Source organism: Oreochromis niloticus, linkage group LG3, assembly GCF_001858045.2.
Source record: "Oreochromis niloticus isolate F11D_XX linkage group LG3, O_niloticus_UMD_NMBU, whole genome shotgun sequence".
In the NCBI taxonomy this organism is placed as follows: Eukaryota; Metazoa; Chordata; class Actinopteri; order Cichliformes; family Cichlidae; genus Oreochromis; species Oreochromis niloticus.
Window position 1 is genome coordinate 68,224,885 of NC_031967.2, and position 21,072 is coordinate 68,245,956.

At 41.8% G+C, this 21,072-nt stretch overlaps 1 protein-coding gene and 1 long non-coding RNA gene across 2 annotated transcripts; both read right to left on the reverse strand.

Moving 5' to 3' along the window:
* Nucleotides 1-5,419: 5,419 nt before the first annotated feature.
* LOC109197649 (retrovirus-related Pol polyprotein from transposon 17.6) lies at nt 5,420-10,169 on the reverse strand. The gene is made up of 7 exons (XM_025905204.1): nt 10,073-10,169; nt 9,651-9,758; nt 8,430-9,490; nt 7,930-7,993; nt 7,355-7,832; nt 5,622-6,889; nt 5,420-5,528 (listed from the first exon to the last, which is right to left on the reverse strand). Exons 1-5 carry the CDS (start codon nt 10,167-10,169, stop codon nt 7,792-7,794), a joined length of 1,371 nt encoding a protein of 456 aa, XP_025760989.1. The 3' UTR covers nt 5,420-5,528; nt 5,622-6,889; nt 7,355-7,791.
* A 1,134-nt stretch (nt 10,170-11,303) lies between these two features.
* On the reverse strand, nt 11,304-12,079 carry LOC112846072 (uncharacterized). Its single transcript, XR_003218887.1, has 2 exons — nt 11,506-12,079; nt 11,304-11,412 (listed from the first exon to the last, which is right to left on the reverse strand). It is a non-coding gene; the product is annotated as an uncharacterized LOC112846072 (long non-coding RNA).
* Between the last annotated feature and the right edge of the window lie 8,993 nt (nt 12,080-21,072).

The following is a 21,072-nucleotide window of genomic DNA, read 5'->3' on the forward strand; positions in this document are numbered from 1 at the left end:
TTGATCTTGAATGTAACAATGTGAACATTTATACATTTAGCCTGACATTATTACAACCTGTGATCTGTGGAAGCTCAGTATCGCCTCCTCTCAGAGGTAGGAGATAAATGATGTTTGTGTATGAGGTGTGTTACTGAGCACAACACTACACAGTTTTTCTGTGTTAACATCTTTGTGCCTAATTTATGGAACAAGCATGTTAAATGTTAATAAGAAGAGCTACAAGTTGATTTGTACTTTGAAATGATCAAACATTCATATTTCAGCTTCTGTGCTACTAAAACCTGCTGTTATTTTGCTGTTAATGTATCCTGTTCATATTTTTTTTTTTTTTTTTTTTTTTTTTTTTTTTTTTTTTAATTTGTTCATTTCAGGCACAACAATAAAGTTGAACATAAAGTGCACAAAAAACAAAAACAAACAACAAAATGTACCTGAAAAGGAGTGGGATGAAGAAAACTTATTAAATCCCACCCCTATATTCACTTATCAACAGAAACAATAAACTTCCCGCAGCTACGCCCAAGCAAAACAAATAGAACCTTCATAACTGAATACAGAATATATTAATTATAAATTGCGTTACCACAGGTAACAGGCAATAATAATTACAAGTAACAAACACACATACATATACATACATACATATATATCTACACACACATGTACATATATATACATACATACACACAAACTTTTTTTTTTTTTTTTTTTTTTTCCCCCTTGGAATCCATACCAGCAATGGTAAGAGAACAGACATTTCAGAGCACACTAAAACCATCATTGATTATACTGTGACCAGACCAACTGTTTGTAGAGAAATTTAAATCTATGAATATTTTTGCATTGTTTCAGTTGTAAACTCAGACTGTTCCAGATTTTCACACCACATACAGACACACAAAAACCTTTACGGGTTGTTCGAGTTCTGGGTAATTTGAATTGTCCAAAGCCTCTCACATTCACATAATAAACATAATCTCTGAATGATAAACAAACCTTTGTCTGTCATTTCATACACAACATAGTGTTCAGGTCTTAACTGAGCATAACTACAATATCAGCCATTAAGCAGATCTGTGAGGTAATGTCCAGTGTGAGAGTTTGTGGCCATTTGTGTTGTATCCTTGTGAGTTGTGATTAGTTTTGGATCCTCCCTTTAATTATGAAATGAAGCTGTGGGGTGTGGTGGAAATGTCAGGAGCGGCGATGGGAGGGTTGTAAAATGATTGGGGTTTATTTTAAATTACTTTTTGAACTTGTGGAATTAGATTAAACGAAATTTTGTTCACGTCTAAGTTATAAGAAATTATTTGGTTGATTTTTGGTATATTTGATGTTTATTTTTTTAAAGAATCAAGTCAGAATTGTGTTGTGAAACAAACCACCTGTTGCCACCCACGGCTGTTTATTGGAGTATTTTTGTTTTGAAACTTAAAGGCTGTGACAAAACTTTTTATATTTTCTTTTGCTAGATTGTGGGGGGTTGTTGTTGTTGTTGTTGTTTTTTACAGCTGATCTGTATTTTTGTATAAAGTCATGCTTCGGTAATAAACAACTCATTTCTAGAAACCTTGCTGAGCACATGGATCATCTTGAGGGAAGGATTATACTAAACATTTGCACTTGGATTGTAAAATGAGGAGAACTGGGGGATTTATAACTTTCTATTTGTTTGTTTTGTTTTTCTCTGCTCTCTCTGCTGTGCTGTATTATGGACATGTGCTGGTTATTTAAATACATCACCAGAGGGTCAGGCAGGTGTAGGCAAGGACCTGTTGTCCATGCCTCTAAACTAAATACCTCACAATTCGCCAAGTACTCAAATCATTTGAGGAGAGCTGCCGTTACATACGTTTCTAGCCATTTCTACTAAAGTAAACATTTTAGAAGCAAAGAAGACAATTTATACAGAAAGCTGGTTCAGATTTCCTGTACAGGAGTAGCTGGGATCCACAGAGACTCATTGTGGAGGACAGCTGGGCTGTGGTGCATCGAGCCCAATAGAGTGACAGGGCAGAGATGAGATCTTTGTCTTTCTAGGATTCATCTGGAGTGGTCTAAGCATCAGGAGATTTTTTCTTTCTTGACACACAGGGAACATTCTTCTTGGATGTGATTATTTCTTAGGACATTTCATTGAGGGGTTGTTCTGGATGTCAGTTTAAAAACAGCATTGAAACTGTACTTAAAAAATAATAAATAAAAAATAAACAGCAGTGTCCCTGGTTTGATTCCTGTGTATCAGCTCACATCTGCCTCTCTCACTGATGGCAGAGGAAAATGTTATTTTTTGGACGCTGCTTTTTATCTTTATGAAGCACAGACTTCAGCAGTCGAGAAACCTGACGCAGCGATCTCGGCTTAGCAAAAAATCCGACCACGGGCACCAAGCAGGCATCAACAGGATCCAGAAAACGCAGAGAGACAAACAATCTTGGGAACAATCCATACGCTGCTCGGAAAAAAGCTGAACAATTCCTTAGGGAAACCTTCAGTTTCACCAGTTTCGTCTACCCCGGCAACGATGACGCTTCCATTGGAAAGGTAGTGTGGGAACCAGGTATAGGTAACCCAGGATTTCCGATACAACTGGGGGCAAGTGTTGCTGCCCACCAGCTCCAACGACACAATATTTTGGACCAAAGGTTAGAAGTCCAGTGTCTGGTGATCATACCTCAGCAGAGACTTTGCTTCGTGAATGACGCAGGTCAGAAATAATATAAAGAGAAACTTGGGAGTGACAGACAAGCAGCCACACACACCGGCGCCATCTTGAATTTGCACTCATTCAAATGTGTTATTCTATAAAATCTAATTCTTAATATTTTGTATAAGTGTTTCCAGTTCATTCAGACTTTCTGATGCTTGTTTGAATCAGTTCTCAGGACCATGGCATTAAATTCCTGCCTCTTTGAAATGAACTCTGAGTCTCCTGCTGCTGCTCAGACTCTCAGTGAACCTTCAAGTACAGACATGGTTCTTGACAGTTCAGCTTGTAGATACTTTGTGTGAGGTTTCCAGCAGATTTCATCTGAGAAACTTGCTTCACCTCAACAATATTTATCAAGAATTTTGCTCCAGCATCTTTTTTCTAATGTCCAAATAACATAAATGTAGTTTTATTCAAATTTAGCGATAACTTTTCTGTCAATCCATGTTTTCAGTTTGATCATTTCTTGTGTGACACACAAATCCTCTGTGTCAGCAGTGTATAATTCACACTTATTAAATTAATTGGTTGTGTCATTGTGTTAATGGCAACTCACCAAAAGTTGTTGGTGGCTGTTGGAGGATCCTGGGCCTGGTGGCTTACTTTGAATAATGTTTATAACATTTATTTTAATATGGCCTTTCCAGCATTAGTGCTATAATTTCAACCCCACAGTCATTACTGTTGCATCATCTGATATTGATATGATAGTAGTTAAAAAAGTCATTGAGGCTATTATAAAACCATTTACACACATCTGTAATTTATATTTAAAACTGGTCGATTTCCAGACAGAATGAAAATAGCAGAAGTTATACATCTATACCAATCTGGTAACAAACATTTCACAAACTACAGGCCTGTCTCTTTACTACCTCAGTTCACAAAAATGATTGAAAAACTGTTTAACAGCTGACAAGAAAAAATTATATATAAGCATAAACTACTCACCGAGAGTCAGTGTGGATTCAGATGAAGCAGACAACATCATTGGCACTATTAGATTCAATAGAATACATCACAAATTCCAGTGACAAAAAGCAATATGTTGCTGGGTTATTCATAGACTTGACAAAGGCATTTGATACTATAGGTCACGATATATTAATAAGAAAACTGGAAAGCTATGGTGTCAGAGGGTAGTTTTAAATTAGATCCTGAGTTAAGTAAGTTACAGGAAGCAGTTTGTGAAATTAAATGGTGGTTGCTCCGTATGTATAGACATTGCATGTGGTGTACCACAAGGGTCAGTTTTGGGCCCCAAATTCTTCAACTTAATGACATTTGTAAAGTGGTGAATATAAATATTTGGGGGTAATAATAGATGAAAAACTTAACTGGAGAGCTCGCGTGAAATATATTCATTCCAAAACATCACGAAGCATTGAAATACTAAGTGAGGCAAAGCAGGTATTAGATGAGTCATCACTTCATCATCACTCACTATCTTGGATTGGGCTGCAGATCAGGTTTAGCTTGTTGTCCAGCTGTTTCCTTCTTACTCCGAGCAACAGTAAGTGTTTCATAAAATGAATGATATTCACTGCACTAATGACATCAGTCATCACTCCTGTGGAAACATTTTGCAAAGCTGTGCCTTTTCTGGCTTCCTCCTCAAACACTTTAGTTATTTTTACCTCAGAGGTGCAAACTTCTCTCTAAGCATCATTCCTACTTTCCCACTTTAGCCTGTGAATTAAGGTCAAAGTGTTTCCTCATACAGAGAAATGAGGGAGCACAAACCTGCAATAATTCTTATTCACTGACATGCACACGCTTTATAAATCTGACTGTAATTTTACATGAGAACTTGTTTTTTTAAACAATTAACAACATTTCTTCACACATTAGTGAATGAATCCCAGTGTGTTTTTTTAAACTTTAAATTGTGATTGACAACCAGTGATGAAGAGGAAAAGGATTCCTGTATAATCAAGTTAAAGAAAGATCATGATGGAATCATAAAGACTCCTGATATTCATATGAGACTGAGCTAACAAGAAGTGATGTTGAAGTGATGTGATTGAGCTAATGATAAAGACAAAGTACAACATAGGAAAGAAGAAAATGTAAACACTGTGCTGAAATTATTATAATGGCTGGACTTTGCTCCAAATGAAGTATGTGAAAGGTTACACTGAAGGAAAACAGCAGAGTGATAGCTTGGCCAAAGTTGCTGAAGAAGGGCAAGAGACAGATGCGGTCCAGTGTAGCAGGTGATTTATTTATGGTGACCAAAAGAATATTCACAAAAACTTAATTACTCAAGCTATCCAGACACTATGGAATTTTCCATTCAATGGGTAAGACTAAACACTACATTCATAGTCATACACTTATGCTGCTACTTTTCTCTAGCAAGAAAACACAGACACCTCTGAAGTGTAGCCGTTACATTTGACAATAATACTTATAATTCTCAGGGAAACAAAACCCTAAAATTTACTTTCATTAAATTACAATTTTTCACCTGGTCCTTCCTGTGACATCAGAACTAAATGGGAAGCTATAAATACAGGAAGTGAGGCAGCACTTCCCCGTTTTGCTCCTGGTAGAGAGGTAAGTAAGCTGACTTCTTACCTTCTTAAACTGGACAAACTAACAGTTTAAATAATAATATGTTACGTAGGGCCCAAAATGGCCTCCGTACAAGACAGTGGTAGCTCTAATATTGACCAGTAACACACCACCACACGCACACTGCACTGGGTTACACAAGATTTATTTGTTCTTTCTCTGGGTAAAACTACTGGCTGAAGACACAACTCTGGCCAGGAAGCCAAGGCCCAAAGCCACCGCGGTCAGGATTATTAGCCTGGTTACAAACAGGGGAAAGGTGGTTACTTGGAAGAACAGGCAGCCAAAACGTAACAATCCTGCATCTTCCTCAAAAAGGCTTGCCACCCACCTTTTCAGGCCAGACTTCGTTCGAGGCTGGGTCTCCACATCACATCCTGGGAGCTAGAACTTCCCCAAAACTGGTCCAGTTTCCTTGTCGGGGGCACAGAGAGTCTCCAGTCCAGTGTTTGTTTTCCTGCCTCCCAGCACATCCACTCACATCCCAATAAAAATGAGTCCTCCCTCCAACATCCTCAGATTATTTTAAAAGCAAAACCAGGCCAGGTTAAAAATCTTTCCCTTTAAAATGTGCACACTTCCTCCTGGAGTCTCTGAGGCTTCCCTACTGCACCAGTGTCCCACAAAAAAAACAACGACCAACCCCACTTCCTGTTTCCTCTCCCCTTTATAGAGAAGGGCTCCAATCCTCCCCAATCAGCTGTTCCCTGTACTCAACTCCAAATAGCTGGCAGCTGGACTAGAGTAGAATCTCCACTCCCACATGGGTGTGGCCCACACTTCACATCAAACACCAAAAAAAACCCACCAAAGCATGCAATTAAATACAAAACAAAATCTAAAGTGATGCCAGCCCAAAAGCTTAGTGGGGGATTCTCTCCATTCTTTTCCACCATGCTATACTCTGTAACACACACCCCAACTTTGTCCTAGCCCGTCCTCGGGCACTCTACTAACTATATCGAGATGGGGGTTTCCCAAAATTTTCACGGGCAGATCTCCTTAGACCCTCCTGAATAGCAGGGGCCGACTGGTAGGAGGGGGGATAGTGATCTGACCCTGGCCTCTGCTGTCCCATGCTCCATAGAAGCAACCACTGATCTGAGACTGTCGCTATATCATGCGTGGCTGTCGTCTCTGGTTCTGGGGTGCCATCTCCTGTTTTATAGTCATCTGAAGGTAGGAAAGCACATATGCGTAAGCGATTGCGATGAACCACTCTAACAGGACCATCTTTACCTTCCGGCCGAATTCTGTAAACTGGGTTTGCAGGGTTCGGCTGACCGACTATAATTTGGATCTCTTCCTCCCAGTGTGCTGCCAGTTTACCTTCTCCATCCCTTCTTGTTGTATGGACTAACACCCTTTCTCCTGGGAGCAATGGAGCTGCTCTCGCTCCAACATCATACCTGCCCTTCATCCGGCTTGCAGCCTTCTGACTGCTCTTCTCCACCATTTGGTATGCCAGCCTCAAGCGTTCATGATGGCTCTTAACCCACTCTTGGGTGGTTGTTGGCTCTGTGGATCTCTTCATCCCCATAGACAGCTCAACTGGCAGACGAGCATTCCATCCAAACATCAAGTAATGGGGCGTGTAACCTGTAGATGCATGGACAGAATTGTTATAGGCCTGGAGCAGTTCTGGTAAATATTGCACCCACCGAGTTCGCTTCTCTTCCTCTAGGGTGGACAACATGTTTATTAATGTCTGGTTAAAACATTCGCAGGCCCCATTGCCCTGAGGGTGATAGGCAGTGGTTCGACTTTTCTGGCAATTATAATACTGGCAGAGTTCTTTTATGAGGGCGGACTCAAAGTTGGTGCCTTGGTCCGAGTGCAGTTGTTCTGGACATCCAATTGGCTGAATAATGTGTTTCAACAACATCTTAGCTGTGGTTGAAGCAGTCTGATCCCTGGTAGGTATTGCCCAAGCGTACTTGGTAAACATATCAGTAGCAACCAAAATATACTGGTATGAGTCTGCCTGTCTACTTAGTGTAAGGAAATCAACCGCCACAATTTGGAGAGGGGCGTCTGTAAAAACAGGAACGAGCGGGGCCTTACCGTCACCATGGCCTTTATGACGTACACACCGTTCACAGGATGCTGTCCAGTCACGCACTCTCTTCTCCATTTGAAGCCAGTAAAAACCACGGCGCAACATTGAGAGTGTCTTTGCCACCCCCAGATGACCATTCCTTTCATGGAAAGCCTTCCATGTTAACTGCTGTTCCTGCAAAGGAACAAGGATTTGATAATAAACCTCATATGTGTTGGAATCCACTCCCCTGCGGACCAACACACCCTCCAACAGCTCCAGCCGTGACCATTGTCTCATGTAATTTAAGACTGCAGTAGACTCCTGACGTCTCTCCTCCCCCGATGGTGTCCTTCCTTGGGCCATATAATGTCTCACTTTATACAACGTGGGGTCCTGCTCCTGTAAGCTTTTCCAGTGTCCTGGATACCAATCAATGTTCACAGCATGAACCCGTGCTCCTTCACCCATCCTCTGTGGGGACACCAGGTCTTGGGGTTGCACCTGTAATGGCATTCTAGACAGAACATCAGCATTCACATTTTCCTGGCCGGGCCGGTACTTGATATCAAATTGATAATTTGCAAGTTGTGCTACCCACCGTTGCTCCACTGCGCCCACTTTTGCAGTCGATAAATGGACCAATGGATTATTGTCAGTATAAACTGTAAACAGAGACCCCCATAGATAGTCTTTAAATTTCTCAGTCACTGCCCATTTCAGAGCGAGCAGCTCCAATTTAAAGGAGCTATAGTTTGCATCATCTCTTTCTGTGGGTGCTAAGCTTCTGCTAGCATAGGCTATCACACATTCTTTCCCATCTTGTACTTGAGAAAGTACTGCACCAAGGCCCACTTTACTGGCATCCGTGTAGAGCCGAAAGGGTAACCTAAAATCAGCAAAAGCTAAAATAGGCGCCTCTAGCAGTTTCTGCTTCAGAAGATCAAAGGACTGTTGACAATTCTCATCCCAGTTTATGGGAATATTCTGTTTTTTATTCTTAGGTACTCCCACCAGCAATGAGTTAAGAGGCCTAGCTACACTTGCAAATCCTGCAATGAACCGCCGATAGTAACTGGCAAAGCCCAAAAAAGAACGCACCTGATGAATAGTCTGCGGGGCCGGCCACTTCTGTACAGCGGCAATCTTATCAGGGTCCGGAGCCACACCCTCACTGTTCACCAGGTGACCCAGGAACTTCACCTGCTGCTGGAAAAGAACACATTTATCAGGTCGCAACTTCAGCCCATAGCTCTTCAATCTTGTAAACACTGCCTGCAGATGCTCTAGATGGCTGTTGAAATCCGGTGAGTAGACTATCACATCATCCAGATATACAAAAGCAGACTCTGTGATTTGACTTCCCAAGCAACTTTGCATCAACCTTTGGAATGTTGCTGGGGCATTACACAAACCAAAAGGCATTCTTTCGAATTCATACAAGCCAAAAGGAGTACAAAATGCAGTCTTTTCTCTGTCAGCTTCGGAAACTTTCACTTGCCAATACCCACTTGCTAAATCAAGAGTGGAGTAGTATTTTGATTTAGTCAGCATTGTCAAGGTCTCTTCGATTCTAGGTAGTGGATGGGCATCTTTATGTGTCACTGCATTTAACTTGCGGTAATCCACACAAAATCTCAATTCCCCATTTTTTTTCCGTACCAGGACAATGGGTGCTGCCCAGGGACTTGTACTCTCCCTCACCACCCCTGATCGAATCATATTATTCAGCAACTCTCGCACTTCCTGATACATTTTAGGGGGAATTGGCCTGTACCGCTCTCTAATGGGAGGTGCCATACCTGTCGGGATAGAGTGCGTGATTACATCCGTGTGGCCATAATCCTCTTCGTCGGCAGCAAACACATCGCCCCATTTCCTCAAGAGACCATTTAACTTTTCTTGCTCCTCTATGGATAGGTTTGACTTCCCTTGTGTCATAACTTCGATATGAGGAGCGTTACCTGGCGGTTCCGAGCTCACCTGGTGCACACCAACTTCAACAATACCTGGCCTGGTTTGCTCAAAAGTAACTTCAAAAGGCTCCTGAATGTCAACATTTTCTGTGGAGAATGTAGCAAGGGCCTCGTAACGTCGTAACGTGATAGGAAAAGGGTTGAGGTTCCTTACTTTGATGGGGACTCGGCCTCTACGGACAATTCCTAGGGATCGAGCAACAGCAACTGTACTAGGCCATTCCAGTGGCTCCACCAAAATACATTGTCCTTTCCTCAGTGTCTGTGGGGCCCTGGCCCAAATCACCTGCTCGCTGTGCTCAGGGACCATCACTGGATGGCGATAAGCTGGTCGAAGGGTCCCTACCTGTTGTACAGGGGCAGCCGCCTGAATTCTCTGACAGTCCTGAAAAGCGGATGCCCACGCTTGTTGAGTGTCTACAGTTGAGCCGACAGGCCAGGTCTGGGTCTGTATCTGAGGTTTCGAGAAAAGCATATCCCAGCATGGAACGATGACATTCATACCCAAGATAGGTAATGCATTAGGATTATTGGGATCGTCCTTTGAAATCACAATTCCCATATCCTTCAAAATAATGCCTCCCACCTGTACTTCAGCTAACACATAGCCCACATAAGGAATAGCCAATCCATTCGCTGCCTTCAGCTTTAACCAATTGAGATCGCTTTCTTTTCCTGGCTCCTGCTCACCAAACAATCTCCTAAAACAGGCTTGTGGCATTAATGTTACATTAGACCCAGTATCTAGCAAAAATGTCACTTCCTTACCATCAACGAGTACCTCTACTTGATGGCATGTCCCTAGAAATTGAGAGTGATTTAACTGGGCTGGACCACTGTCATCCTTTCCAGTCACCTGGCCCATAGTGACTGGATTTACTCGTTTAAAGCCATCCGAGATGGATTGCCCCGACACTCTCTTGCCATGTGTCCACTGGCTCCACACTTACTACAGATGGGCTGCCCTTGTTCATCCCACTTATGCCGTGGTCGTTCCACCAACGGTGAGATTTGCTTTGTTGCTGGAGGTGGCTCAGACACTTCAGCACATCTCCTATACTGAGAGGAACTAAAATTCCGCCTTTCTCTCTCACCTCTGGGAGCTGAACACGTCTGTGGCATTGGTGCTTATCGAACAAATTCCCTCAGCTCCTCCTGAAGAGTATTCTTGAGATCCATAATTTGCTCCTTCATTTCTGCGAGAATTTCCGCTTTAAATTTATCTTTCCAATTCAAGGTATCCTGCCACTTTAGATGGCACAAGCGGAGTCTTCATACAAACTATGCAGCGCATCTGCTTCCAATTGCAAAGCCTCTTTACGCACCTGTTCGAATGAGAGATTAGGGTCATGCCGTAACAGCCGCCGTAGATCACGCTGTATCTCACCCTCCCTGAGGCCCAAGACAAACCGATCACGCATGTGCAGGTCGGCACGCCGAGGGTCTTGTGGCTCTTTTGTTTGCAGGCGATGGCCTATCTCCCTTAAACGTAAAGTGAACTTTCTAATAGGCTCTTCTGCCCTTTGTCTGCACTCATAAAACATGGCACGCAAGGTACCCACAGCTGTTTTATCCCCATACAGTTCTTTAAGTTGAAGAAAGATCTTATCTGGCGTATCCCGCTCCACTTGCTCCAAAATAAGAATTTCACGTCGTGGTTCTCCCCCTAACGCACTCAGTACAAAATCACACTGCTGTTCTATCGACCACTTTTGAGCACGGAGCATTGCACTAATTTGGCTCTCCCAATCTTCATAATTTGTGTTAAGCCCACAAAATTTTGGTACCCAGGGCGCACCAATAAAGAATGGTGACACCATATTAATGGTTTCAGATGGCTCATCCGCCATATTGATCAATCTAAGGCAGGTGGGTTTGTATACTGGTCACAAATCCTGTCGACAACGCCAGATGTTACGTAGGGCCCAAAATGGCCTCCGTACAAGACAGTGGTAGCTCTAATATTGACCAGTAACACACCACCACACGCACACTGCACTGGGTTACACAAGATTTATTTGTTCTTTCTCTGGGTAAAACTACTGGCTGAAGACACAACTCTGGCCAGGAAGCCAAGGCCCAAAGCCACCGCGGTCAGGATTATTAGCCTGGTTACAAACAGGGGAAAGGTGGTTACTTGGAAGAACAGGCAGCCAAAACGTAACAATCCTGCATCTTCCTCAAAAAGGCTTGCCACCCACCTTTTCAGGCCAGACTTCGTTCGAGGCTGGGTCTCCACATCACATCCTGGGAGCTAGAACTTCCCCAAAACTGGTCCAGTTTCCTTGTCGGGGGCACAGAGAGTCTCCAGTCCAGTGTTTGTTTTCCTGCCTCCCAGCACATCCACTCACATCCCAATAAAAATGAGTCCTCCCTCCAACATCCTCAGATTATTTTAAAAGCAAAACCAGGCCAGGTTAAAAATCTTTCCCTTTAAAATGTGCACACTTCCTCCTGGAGTCTCTGAGGCTTCCCTACTGCACCAGTGTCCCACAAAAAAAACAACGACCAACCCCACTTCCTGTTTCCTCTCCCCTTTATAGAGAAGGGCTCCAATCCTCCCCAATCAGCTGTTCCCTGTACTCAACTCCAAATAGCTGGCAGCTGGACTAGAGTAGAATCTCCACTCCCACATGGGTGTGGCCCACACTTCACATCAAACACCAAAAAAAAAACACCAAAGCATGCAATTAAATACAAAACAAAATCTAAAGTGATGCCAGCCCAAAAGCTTAGTGGGGGATTCTCTCCATTCTTTTCCACCATGCTATACTCTGTAACAAATATTAAATAAAATATTAACAAACTTGATGAAGTTGATTTAAACCAAGATTTTATAATAAGTAATCCATAAAAGTGCAGAACATAAACAAACCTGGGATAGTCAATATTTGCAAGATACAGAATAAAGATAAGGCGTGGCTAAATCAGAACAAGAATATTAACTAAGAAAAACAAGCCTGAACTCTGGGCAAATGGTGTTCTCACCTACTTTGTCACAGTGTGGCTCAACCTAGGGGAGACCGTTCGATGGGGAGGAGGGAGAAGGGGAGCACGTATAAAACTACACCAAGAAATTATAAAAGATTAACTGCCGAACATAGTGTACTTATAAATTAGAATTACATTTTTAAGCTTTTTCCTCTGCTCATTTCTGCTGTGTTGGATTATAGCTGAGTCATTTTCCTGCTTAATTATAATTTCCAATGATTTGGCTCCCTTCCTATTGGACTGTATTGACATAGAACAGAGATAAGGGCATCTTCAGGTCTGGATGTACCCATTCTCCTCTCTCGTTCCTTTCAAGATCAGTATTTAAAGTGCTCAGAGTAGATTAATTGGACACAAATAATTCCAGTGATTATTATGTGATTAATATTATTTGTTTCAGCTTTTGCTTTGCTCCTGCTAAATTTATTTAATAAAATAGCAAACAAATTCTAAATTGTGGACATTCTCTATTGACCCTTTGTGAAATGGTAAAGATTAAAGCCTGTGAATTATAGTATCAGTCAAATAGTTCTTGCAGGTTTCTTTAAAATTAAAAATTAACAGACACTTAAGGCCTATTTTCCAGGCCACAGAATCTTAACCCTGTTAGTTAGAAAAGGCACAGAGGAGAGCTGCTAATAATGGATGCGACTGCAGGATTGCACTTGACCTGCAAGTATTTAAGTATTTAAGTCCAACATCTCCCTCTAGTGGCCACATATAAACATGTGTGAGGATGGCATTAATGTGTTCAGAGGGCTTTTTAAAAGTACACTCATGTGCTAATTTTGTATGTGTGGCGGTATGAATAATCGTGTTGCACATAAAACTATGCATAACTGTTGAAAACAGTTAGTTCCCCAACAGTGTGTTTGAACCAATAGCAAAGCTGGTGCTCAGAGGAAGAGGGCGGGCTTTACTTGGTGTCAGTGAGAGAAATGAACAAAAGCTGAAATGAGTGAGAAGGACGATGAAGGAAACATCTGTGCTGTGTCTGCTCTGTAAGTAGAATCTCTGTGTTTGTTTGAATTCTTGTACTTTGACTGTCTGCTCTCCTGATAAGTGATGATGGAGGAGAAGACATGATCGTGGCTCAAGAGTTGGGAGTTCGCCTTGTAATCGGAAGGTTACCGGTTCGAGCCCCGGCTCGGACAGTCTCGGTCGTTGTGTCCTTGGGCAAGACACTTCACCCGTTGCCTACTGGTGGTGGTCAGAGGGCCCGTGGCGCCAGTGTCCGGCAGCCTCGCCTCTGTCAGTGCGCACCAGGGTGGCTGTGGCTACAACGTAGCTTGCCATCACCAGTGTGTGAATGTGTGTGTGAATGGGTGAATTACTGGATATGTAAAGCGCTTTGGGGTCCTTAGGGACTAGAAAGCGCTATATAAATACAGGCCATTTACCATTATATCAACACAGCTGCACAGTGGACACATGACTTTACTGTAATATATAAATGTAGTGGATATTTTGTATATAGAGGATAGTGAGTGCAGAGACATTAGACAAAGATAATCCAAGTAAACAAGAAATGCAGCACGGTGTAAAAAAGTGTCCCAGGTTGTTAAATTATGAATTAGCTGTAATTAATTACATTTTTACTAAGCTGAGCTCAGTTTCACTGCCACATCAAGGACTTATTCTGCCAAAAGTTCTCTATCAAGAAATCACTTAAATACAATTTGTCTGACAACAAAAGCACACAACATGCTAGGTTCCTAAGAAGCAACTGAGAAAGAAATTCACTGACATTTCTCAGCTTGGAAGACGTTACAAGACAATTTCTAAGGCTTTGGGACTCCAGTTTACCACAGTGAGAGCATTTATCCACACATGGAAAAAACATTGAACATGATGAAGCATTGCCCAGACTACATAGTTATATGATAGATACAGAGATACATGTTAGATAGATACAGAGTTCAAAGACTACAACCACTGCTGAGCAAAAGGAACAAAGGCTCATCTTACTTTTGACAGAAAATATCTTGATCCCCATGACTTTCGGGAAAAAGGTCTCCAGAAAGCTGAGAACTGAAAGGTGTGTCCCATTAAATCTGGTGTAAGAGTAAAACAGCCTTTCAGAAAAGGAACAACATACAAACTGTAAAATATGGCGGTGGTAGTGTGATGGTCTAGGGCTGCTTTACTGCCTCAGGACCTGGAAGACTTGATGTAGTAAATGGAACCATGAATTCTGCTTTCTACCAAAATATTGTGAAGCAGAATGTCTGGTCATCTGTTCATGACCTCAAGCTGAAGCGCACTTGGGTTCTGCAGCGGGACAATGATCCAAAACACACCAGCAAGTCCACCTCTAAATGGCTTAAGAAAAATAGTGACCAATGTCCTGACCTGAATCTGACAGATGCAGTGGCATGAACTTAAAAGCCTTCCAGTGTGGCTAAATTACAACGATTCTGCAAAGATGAGTGGGCCAAAATTCATTGCCTGATATCTCAAACAGTAGACTGCTGTTATTGCTGCTAAGGGTGGCCAACCCGTTATACTGTACTTAATTTTTCACACAGGGCCATGAAGGGTTGATTTTTTCCCTTTAATAATAAACACCTTTTTTAGAAACAGAATTTTGTGTTTATTTGCATTATCTGTCTTATATTTTAATTTGTTTGAGGATCTGAAAAATTTTAGTGTGACAAACATATCAGAAAATTTGGAACTCAGCAAGGGGGAAAATACTTTTTCACACCACTGCACCTGTAGGCCACTTTGGGAAAGTGGCCTACAGGTATGTGGATGACACAAAGTTGAAACTAAAGACTCAGGACAAACCAGAATTAACTGAAGATGTTAACTTGGTGGGCAAACATCAAGTTCACCACAGAGGGTATGAAAAATGACAGGCTAGCGGCTAGCCTTAGACTGTAAGATTTCCATCAATACTGGGAGACATTTAAAAGCCAGCCAGAGCACACACAGAGTAACATAGTGTACGCTGTTAAGTGCCAGGAGGATTGCCAGGATTTATACATTGGAAAAAACCAAACAACCTCTAGCGAAGCGGATGGCACAACACAGAAGAGCTACCTCGTCAGGCCAGGACTCTGCAGTCTATTTACACCTACAGGCCAGTGGACACTCTTTCAGTGATGAGGATGTACACATCCTGGACAGAGAAGAACGCTGGTTTGAGCGCGGAGTCAAGGAGGCCATTTACGTGAGAAGGGAAAGACCATCTCTGAATCGAGGAGGGGGCCTAAGGGTACATCTGTCACCATCTTACAATGCTGTGATTGCAGCCATTCCCCAACTCTCTGTGAATGGTACTCATGGCCATTGATCAGTGTTCTTTGATCAGTGGGTTTTGGTCAGTGGTTGTTGATCAATGGTCATGAGAATTTGCATAATTATAATGAAGGAACTGACCTCCCAGCCCATTGTTACTTCAGTGGGCTGGTTTCAGTCATTATACAAATGTATTATTTATAAAATTGGGGAAACCTGCAGTCAGCTGAGACTGAAGAAGAGACTTGGATGAGTGACGAAATGTTTCTCCAACAGAAAATGCTACATCCAGATAAACAGAATCAATTTTTGGAGATTTACTTACCTGGATGATTGAGCACAAATCAAGATGCTACACTAGCCGTACCTCCAAACCATAGTAAAGGACATCATAGACGACCCTAGACCCTAAAGCCTAAATACTCATTGATCAGTGATCATGACAATTTGCAAATTAATGATCATGAAAATGACCATGTGACCTATCGTTAATCAGTAGCGGCAGTTTCTGACATTTTGCAAATGTACTGTTTATAAGGATGGGTACACTTAGATGAGTAATGAAATGTTTCTCCCACTGAAAACAGTATGTGGAGATGAACAGAATCACCTTTCTAGGATTTGGAGAGAAATATTTACATAGAATTTAAAGATTTTTAATTATATTTAATTGAACAGGTGGCAAGCAGCTTAGTGTCTATGTAGGTTTCCTCCCACAGTTGGATGGGTAATAACCAGTTATCTGATCAGCCATTTAAACTGACTGTAAATTTACATTTAAATGGTAAATGGACTGATTTGTGCATTATACAACATGTCTTATTTCTGTAAGTCATACAAGCACTTTCTTCTATACTGAAGTATACACATTCATACTCCAAAGGATGGAAGGATATTTGGCATGCAAAAGGCAGCAGCCAGGGGCGTCCTGTTCTACCGCCTAAGCTACCATTCCTGTGAAAGTGAATGGTTGCCTTTCTGTGTTATGCTCAAAGGGCTAGCAACCTGTAGCAGAGGTGTCCAACTCCAGGCCTTGAGGGCCTCCTTCTTGTTCTTCTTCTTCTTTCAAGTTTAACGGTAGCTTGCATCCAAAACTGTTGCATTACAGCCATCTCCTGGCTTTTAATCTTCCAACACTCCTGAATCCTCAGATCCTCTTGATAAGACCAGTATTCCTCAAAAAACGAAAACCACCCCTTCCCCTTCACCATGACTTAACTTATTAACCACTTGTTCAAACGTAAGTTCCCTTCCACCACTCATTTCACCCATCATCACCCTCCTGTGACTTGCATACTTCCTACAACTAAGGAGTACATGCTCAACCGTCTACATAGCCCATCACACAACCCAGTCGGATGTTTCCCTATCTTAAAAAGAGTGCCATTTAAAAAGCAGTGGCCTGTTCGTATTTTACTTATAATAACCTCCTCCTGTCTCTTTAATCCGCTACACCTCTTAGCTTTTATTGCACAGGTGTCGAATTCCAGGCCTTGAGGGCCGGTGTCCTACAGGTTTTAGATGTTTTCTTCTTCTTCTTCTTCTTTCTTACATTTGTATTGGCGGTTGGCAAACAACTGAAAGGTGCATTACCGCCACCAACTGGTATGGAGTATGGTCTGGAACGACGCTCAAAAAAACAAACAAACAAACAAAAAAAAAAACAACCCTCAAATCCTGCCAAACAGGTTCCCCTCTTTTAAAAACTGAAATAAGGCCTGATAACTTTTACTTCCCGATTCCTTTTGCAACAAATCAACAAGATCCAGTTTGATTTTTAGGTCACTGACATTTTGAATCAATTGTCTCCTCTCAACTTGATACCTCTGACACTGCAACATGACATGTTCTACAGTTTCCTCTACCCCACAGCAATCACATTTTCCGGTACTATGTTTCCCTATCATGAATAATGTATTATTCAAGCCAGTATGTCCAAATCTCAGTCTGGATATGATCACCTCCTCCCTCCTAGTCCGTCCTGCGTTTCTCATTCCTCCCACCCTCCTTTGAATTTTATACAACCTTCGTCCCTTCCTTTCCTCCTTCCACTGGTTTTGGCATCTTGCTCTCATATCTTGCCTTACCATACTCCTTATCTCTGCTTGGCCAAAACTAACAGCCATGTCAACCACCCCATGTCTTACGGCCTCCTTTGCAACCCTATCTGCCTTTTCATTCGCCCATACTCCATAGTGCGCTGGAACCCATAAAAACACGACTGCAAGTCCCATCATGTGTATCTGGAAAAGTGTCTGCTGAATTTCCGTCAAAACATCTGCTCTACTGTCTGAGTGACTATGCTGTAGACTGACCAATGATGAACTTGAATCTGAACAAATGACAGCATGTAATGGCCTCACGTCTTCCACCCACTGAACAGCTAATAATATTGCGATCATTTCCCCAGTGTATACAGAAAGCCCATCACTAATCCTTTTACCCATTTCCACCGAAAACTCTGGGACCACAACTGCAACACCGGTTTGACCGGTTGTGTTCTTTGAGGCGTCTGTATATATTTGAACATAACTATAATATTGGTCAATGTAAGCCTGTACCGCATGAGAGTTCAAAGTAAATGCCTTATCCTCATTCTTCTTGTTCAACAATGTTAAGTCTACTGTAGCATCAGGAAGTATCCATGGAGGCACTGCTGGTAACGGCACTCTGTGACTAATGTTTAACTGATCCAGATTAAATTCTGTTGCATGTCTCCCCACAATCCACCCAAAGCTCTTCGTTTCCCTCCTTTCTTTCTCCCAGCAAGGTTTAAGTACTTTATGCGTTGGGTGATCCTGCCCGTGGCCCTGTAAATTAGCCCAATAATTAAGTGTGAGCTGCTCCCTTCTCAGTCCTAATGGCATCTCTCCCATCTCCACCTGTAAAGCTGCTGTTGGAGTTGCTTTAAATGCACCTGTGCAAATTCGTAGTGCCTGATACTGAATATGGTCTAACTTTACCAGAGTTGTGTCTGCTGCTGAGTTATATGCTACACACCCATAATCCAACAGTGATCTGACCAACCCAGTGTATATGGCCCTCAAAGACTTCCTATCCGCTCCCCAGTTCCTCCCAACTAAACACCTCATTATATTCAACACTTTTTTACATTTGTCCACCACCTTCTGAATATGTGCAGCCCATGTTAACCTTTCATCAAACCACAATCCAAGAAACTTAAATTTACTCACCCTTTCTAATTCTTGATCATACAACTTAAGCTTGACGTCCTTACCAACTCTCTTCCTTGTAAAAAACATCACCTTGGTTTTATCAACTGAAAATTTAAAACCCCACTTATAAGACCACTCTTCGACTCTGCTAATTGTTCCCTGCAGTTTCTTAACAATATACTCTATATTTTTCCCTCTCCTCCATATTGCTCCATCATCAGCAAAAAGTGAACATCCCACCCCTGCCTCTATATCATTAAACACATCATCTATCATCAAAGAAAATAACAAAGGGCTCACTATGCTCCCTTGAGGTGTACCATTTTCTAACAAAAACCTTTCAGAAAAAACCTTCCCAATCCTCACTTGAATATGACGCCCCTTTAAAAAATCCTTTATCCACCCGTACATCCTCCCCCTAATACCCAATTTACAGAGTTTAATCAGTAGGCCATCTCTCCACAGCATATCATAGGCCTTCTCTATATCAAAAAACACCGCAACTACACTCTCACTGTTTGTTTGTGCTTTTCTAACTTCATGTTCCAAACATAAAACTGGATCCATAGTATTCCTCCCTCTTCTAAACCCACTTTGATATTTAGAGATAAATCCTCTAGTTTCCAAATAGTACGTCAATCTTTCAGTTATCATACGCTCCATCACTTTACAAACATGCGATGTTAACGCTATAGGTCTAAAATTTCCTGGATTCGTGACATCCTTTCCACGTTTCCGTATGGGTACCACCACAGCTTCCTTCCAGCTTTGCGGCAGTTTCCCACCCTCCCAAACTCTGTTATAGAACCCTAACAAAAGATCTTTAGCTGACTCACTGAGTTGGTTTAACATGGTATAGCATACCTGATCTTTTCCCGGTGCTGATAATTTAGATGTCTGTAGTACTCGATGTAGTTCTGTCTTTGTAAAAAGGATATTTAATGAATCATCTGTATCCACTACCAGGTCCATTAAGTCTCTATTCTCTGCAATAGTCATGTCTCTTCCTCGTCGCCCTTCCTCACTAACATTGCCTGAACTGTGGACTTTAACAAAAGTTTTTGCCAACACATTTGCTTTTTCCTCATCTGTTACTGCTGTGATGTCTCCGTCCCTCAGGATTGGATAATCACACTCCCTTTTCATACCATTCATCCTTCTAATCATTGACCAAATGTTCTGTATTCTTGTCTCCCTCCCCACTGAATTACAAAACCCCCTCCAGAAGTCCCTCTTTGCACTTTTAATGGTTCTTTTTACCTTAGCTTGCAATCTTTTATATTCAATGAAATTCTGAAAACTGTGATTGTTCTTTAAAGTCTTAAATGCCCTATTTCGATATTTAATCACTTTATCACTTTATCCCTCTACCGTCTTTCCTCTGCATCACCCTGCTGGCCGCCTCCAAAACTGCCTTACAAATAAAATAATTTAACTCATCCACCCCCACATTCATATCAATCTTTTGCATTTCCTGATCACTAACTAATCTAAATGTATCCCAATCAGCATCGCTAAAACACCACTGCTTCACCCCCCTTACGTCTCGTTTTGCTATACTGAACCCAATAATCGTCATTATAGGAAAATGGTCACTGCCTACACTTGTCTCTTTCAGTACCTGCCATGAACAAATACTTGCCAGCGAGTCTGACACCAATGTAAGGTCAATTGCTGATTCTGCACCTGTTCTAACATCCACTCTCGTGCCACTTCCATCATTCAAACACACAAAATTCTTCATTTCCATCACTTCCTCAATCACTGCACCATTCCGATCAGTACCATTACCCCATAATGTGCTGTGTGCATTAAAATCTCCACACCAAATTACTTTTCCCTTTAAATATGTGTCAAGTTCATCCACCGACATCAGTTTATTAGCTGGATTGTAGTAATTAATCACTCTGAAACTTCCAGTCCCTCCCCAAACTTCAAGTATAATATATTCTAACTGTGTTCCCAAAGCTACAACTCTATATTGAATCCCTTGTGCCACAAATATTGCACACCCTCCTCCATTACCCTCCTTTCTATCTCTGCGAACACTACTATAACCTTTAATAACAAAATCTAAAGTAGGTTTGAGCCATGTCTCCTGAATACAGATTATGTCTGGTTTCTTTTTGCAGTGTTTGACGAATCCTTTAAATTCTTGTCCATTTGCAATCAGACTTCTGGCGTTCCACTGTAAAATAATCATATTACACTCTCCTCTGGTCCTCCTGCCTTCCCCTCCCCTCCAAGTCTTTTATTGACAGTTTCCCAAGATATATCTTTAATGCCAAAAAACCCCTCTGCTCCTTTCACAACTATTTTAATTTTCTCTGTTTTTAGATGTTTTCTTGACCCAACACA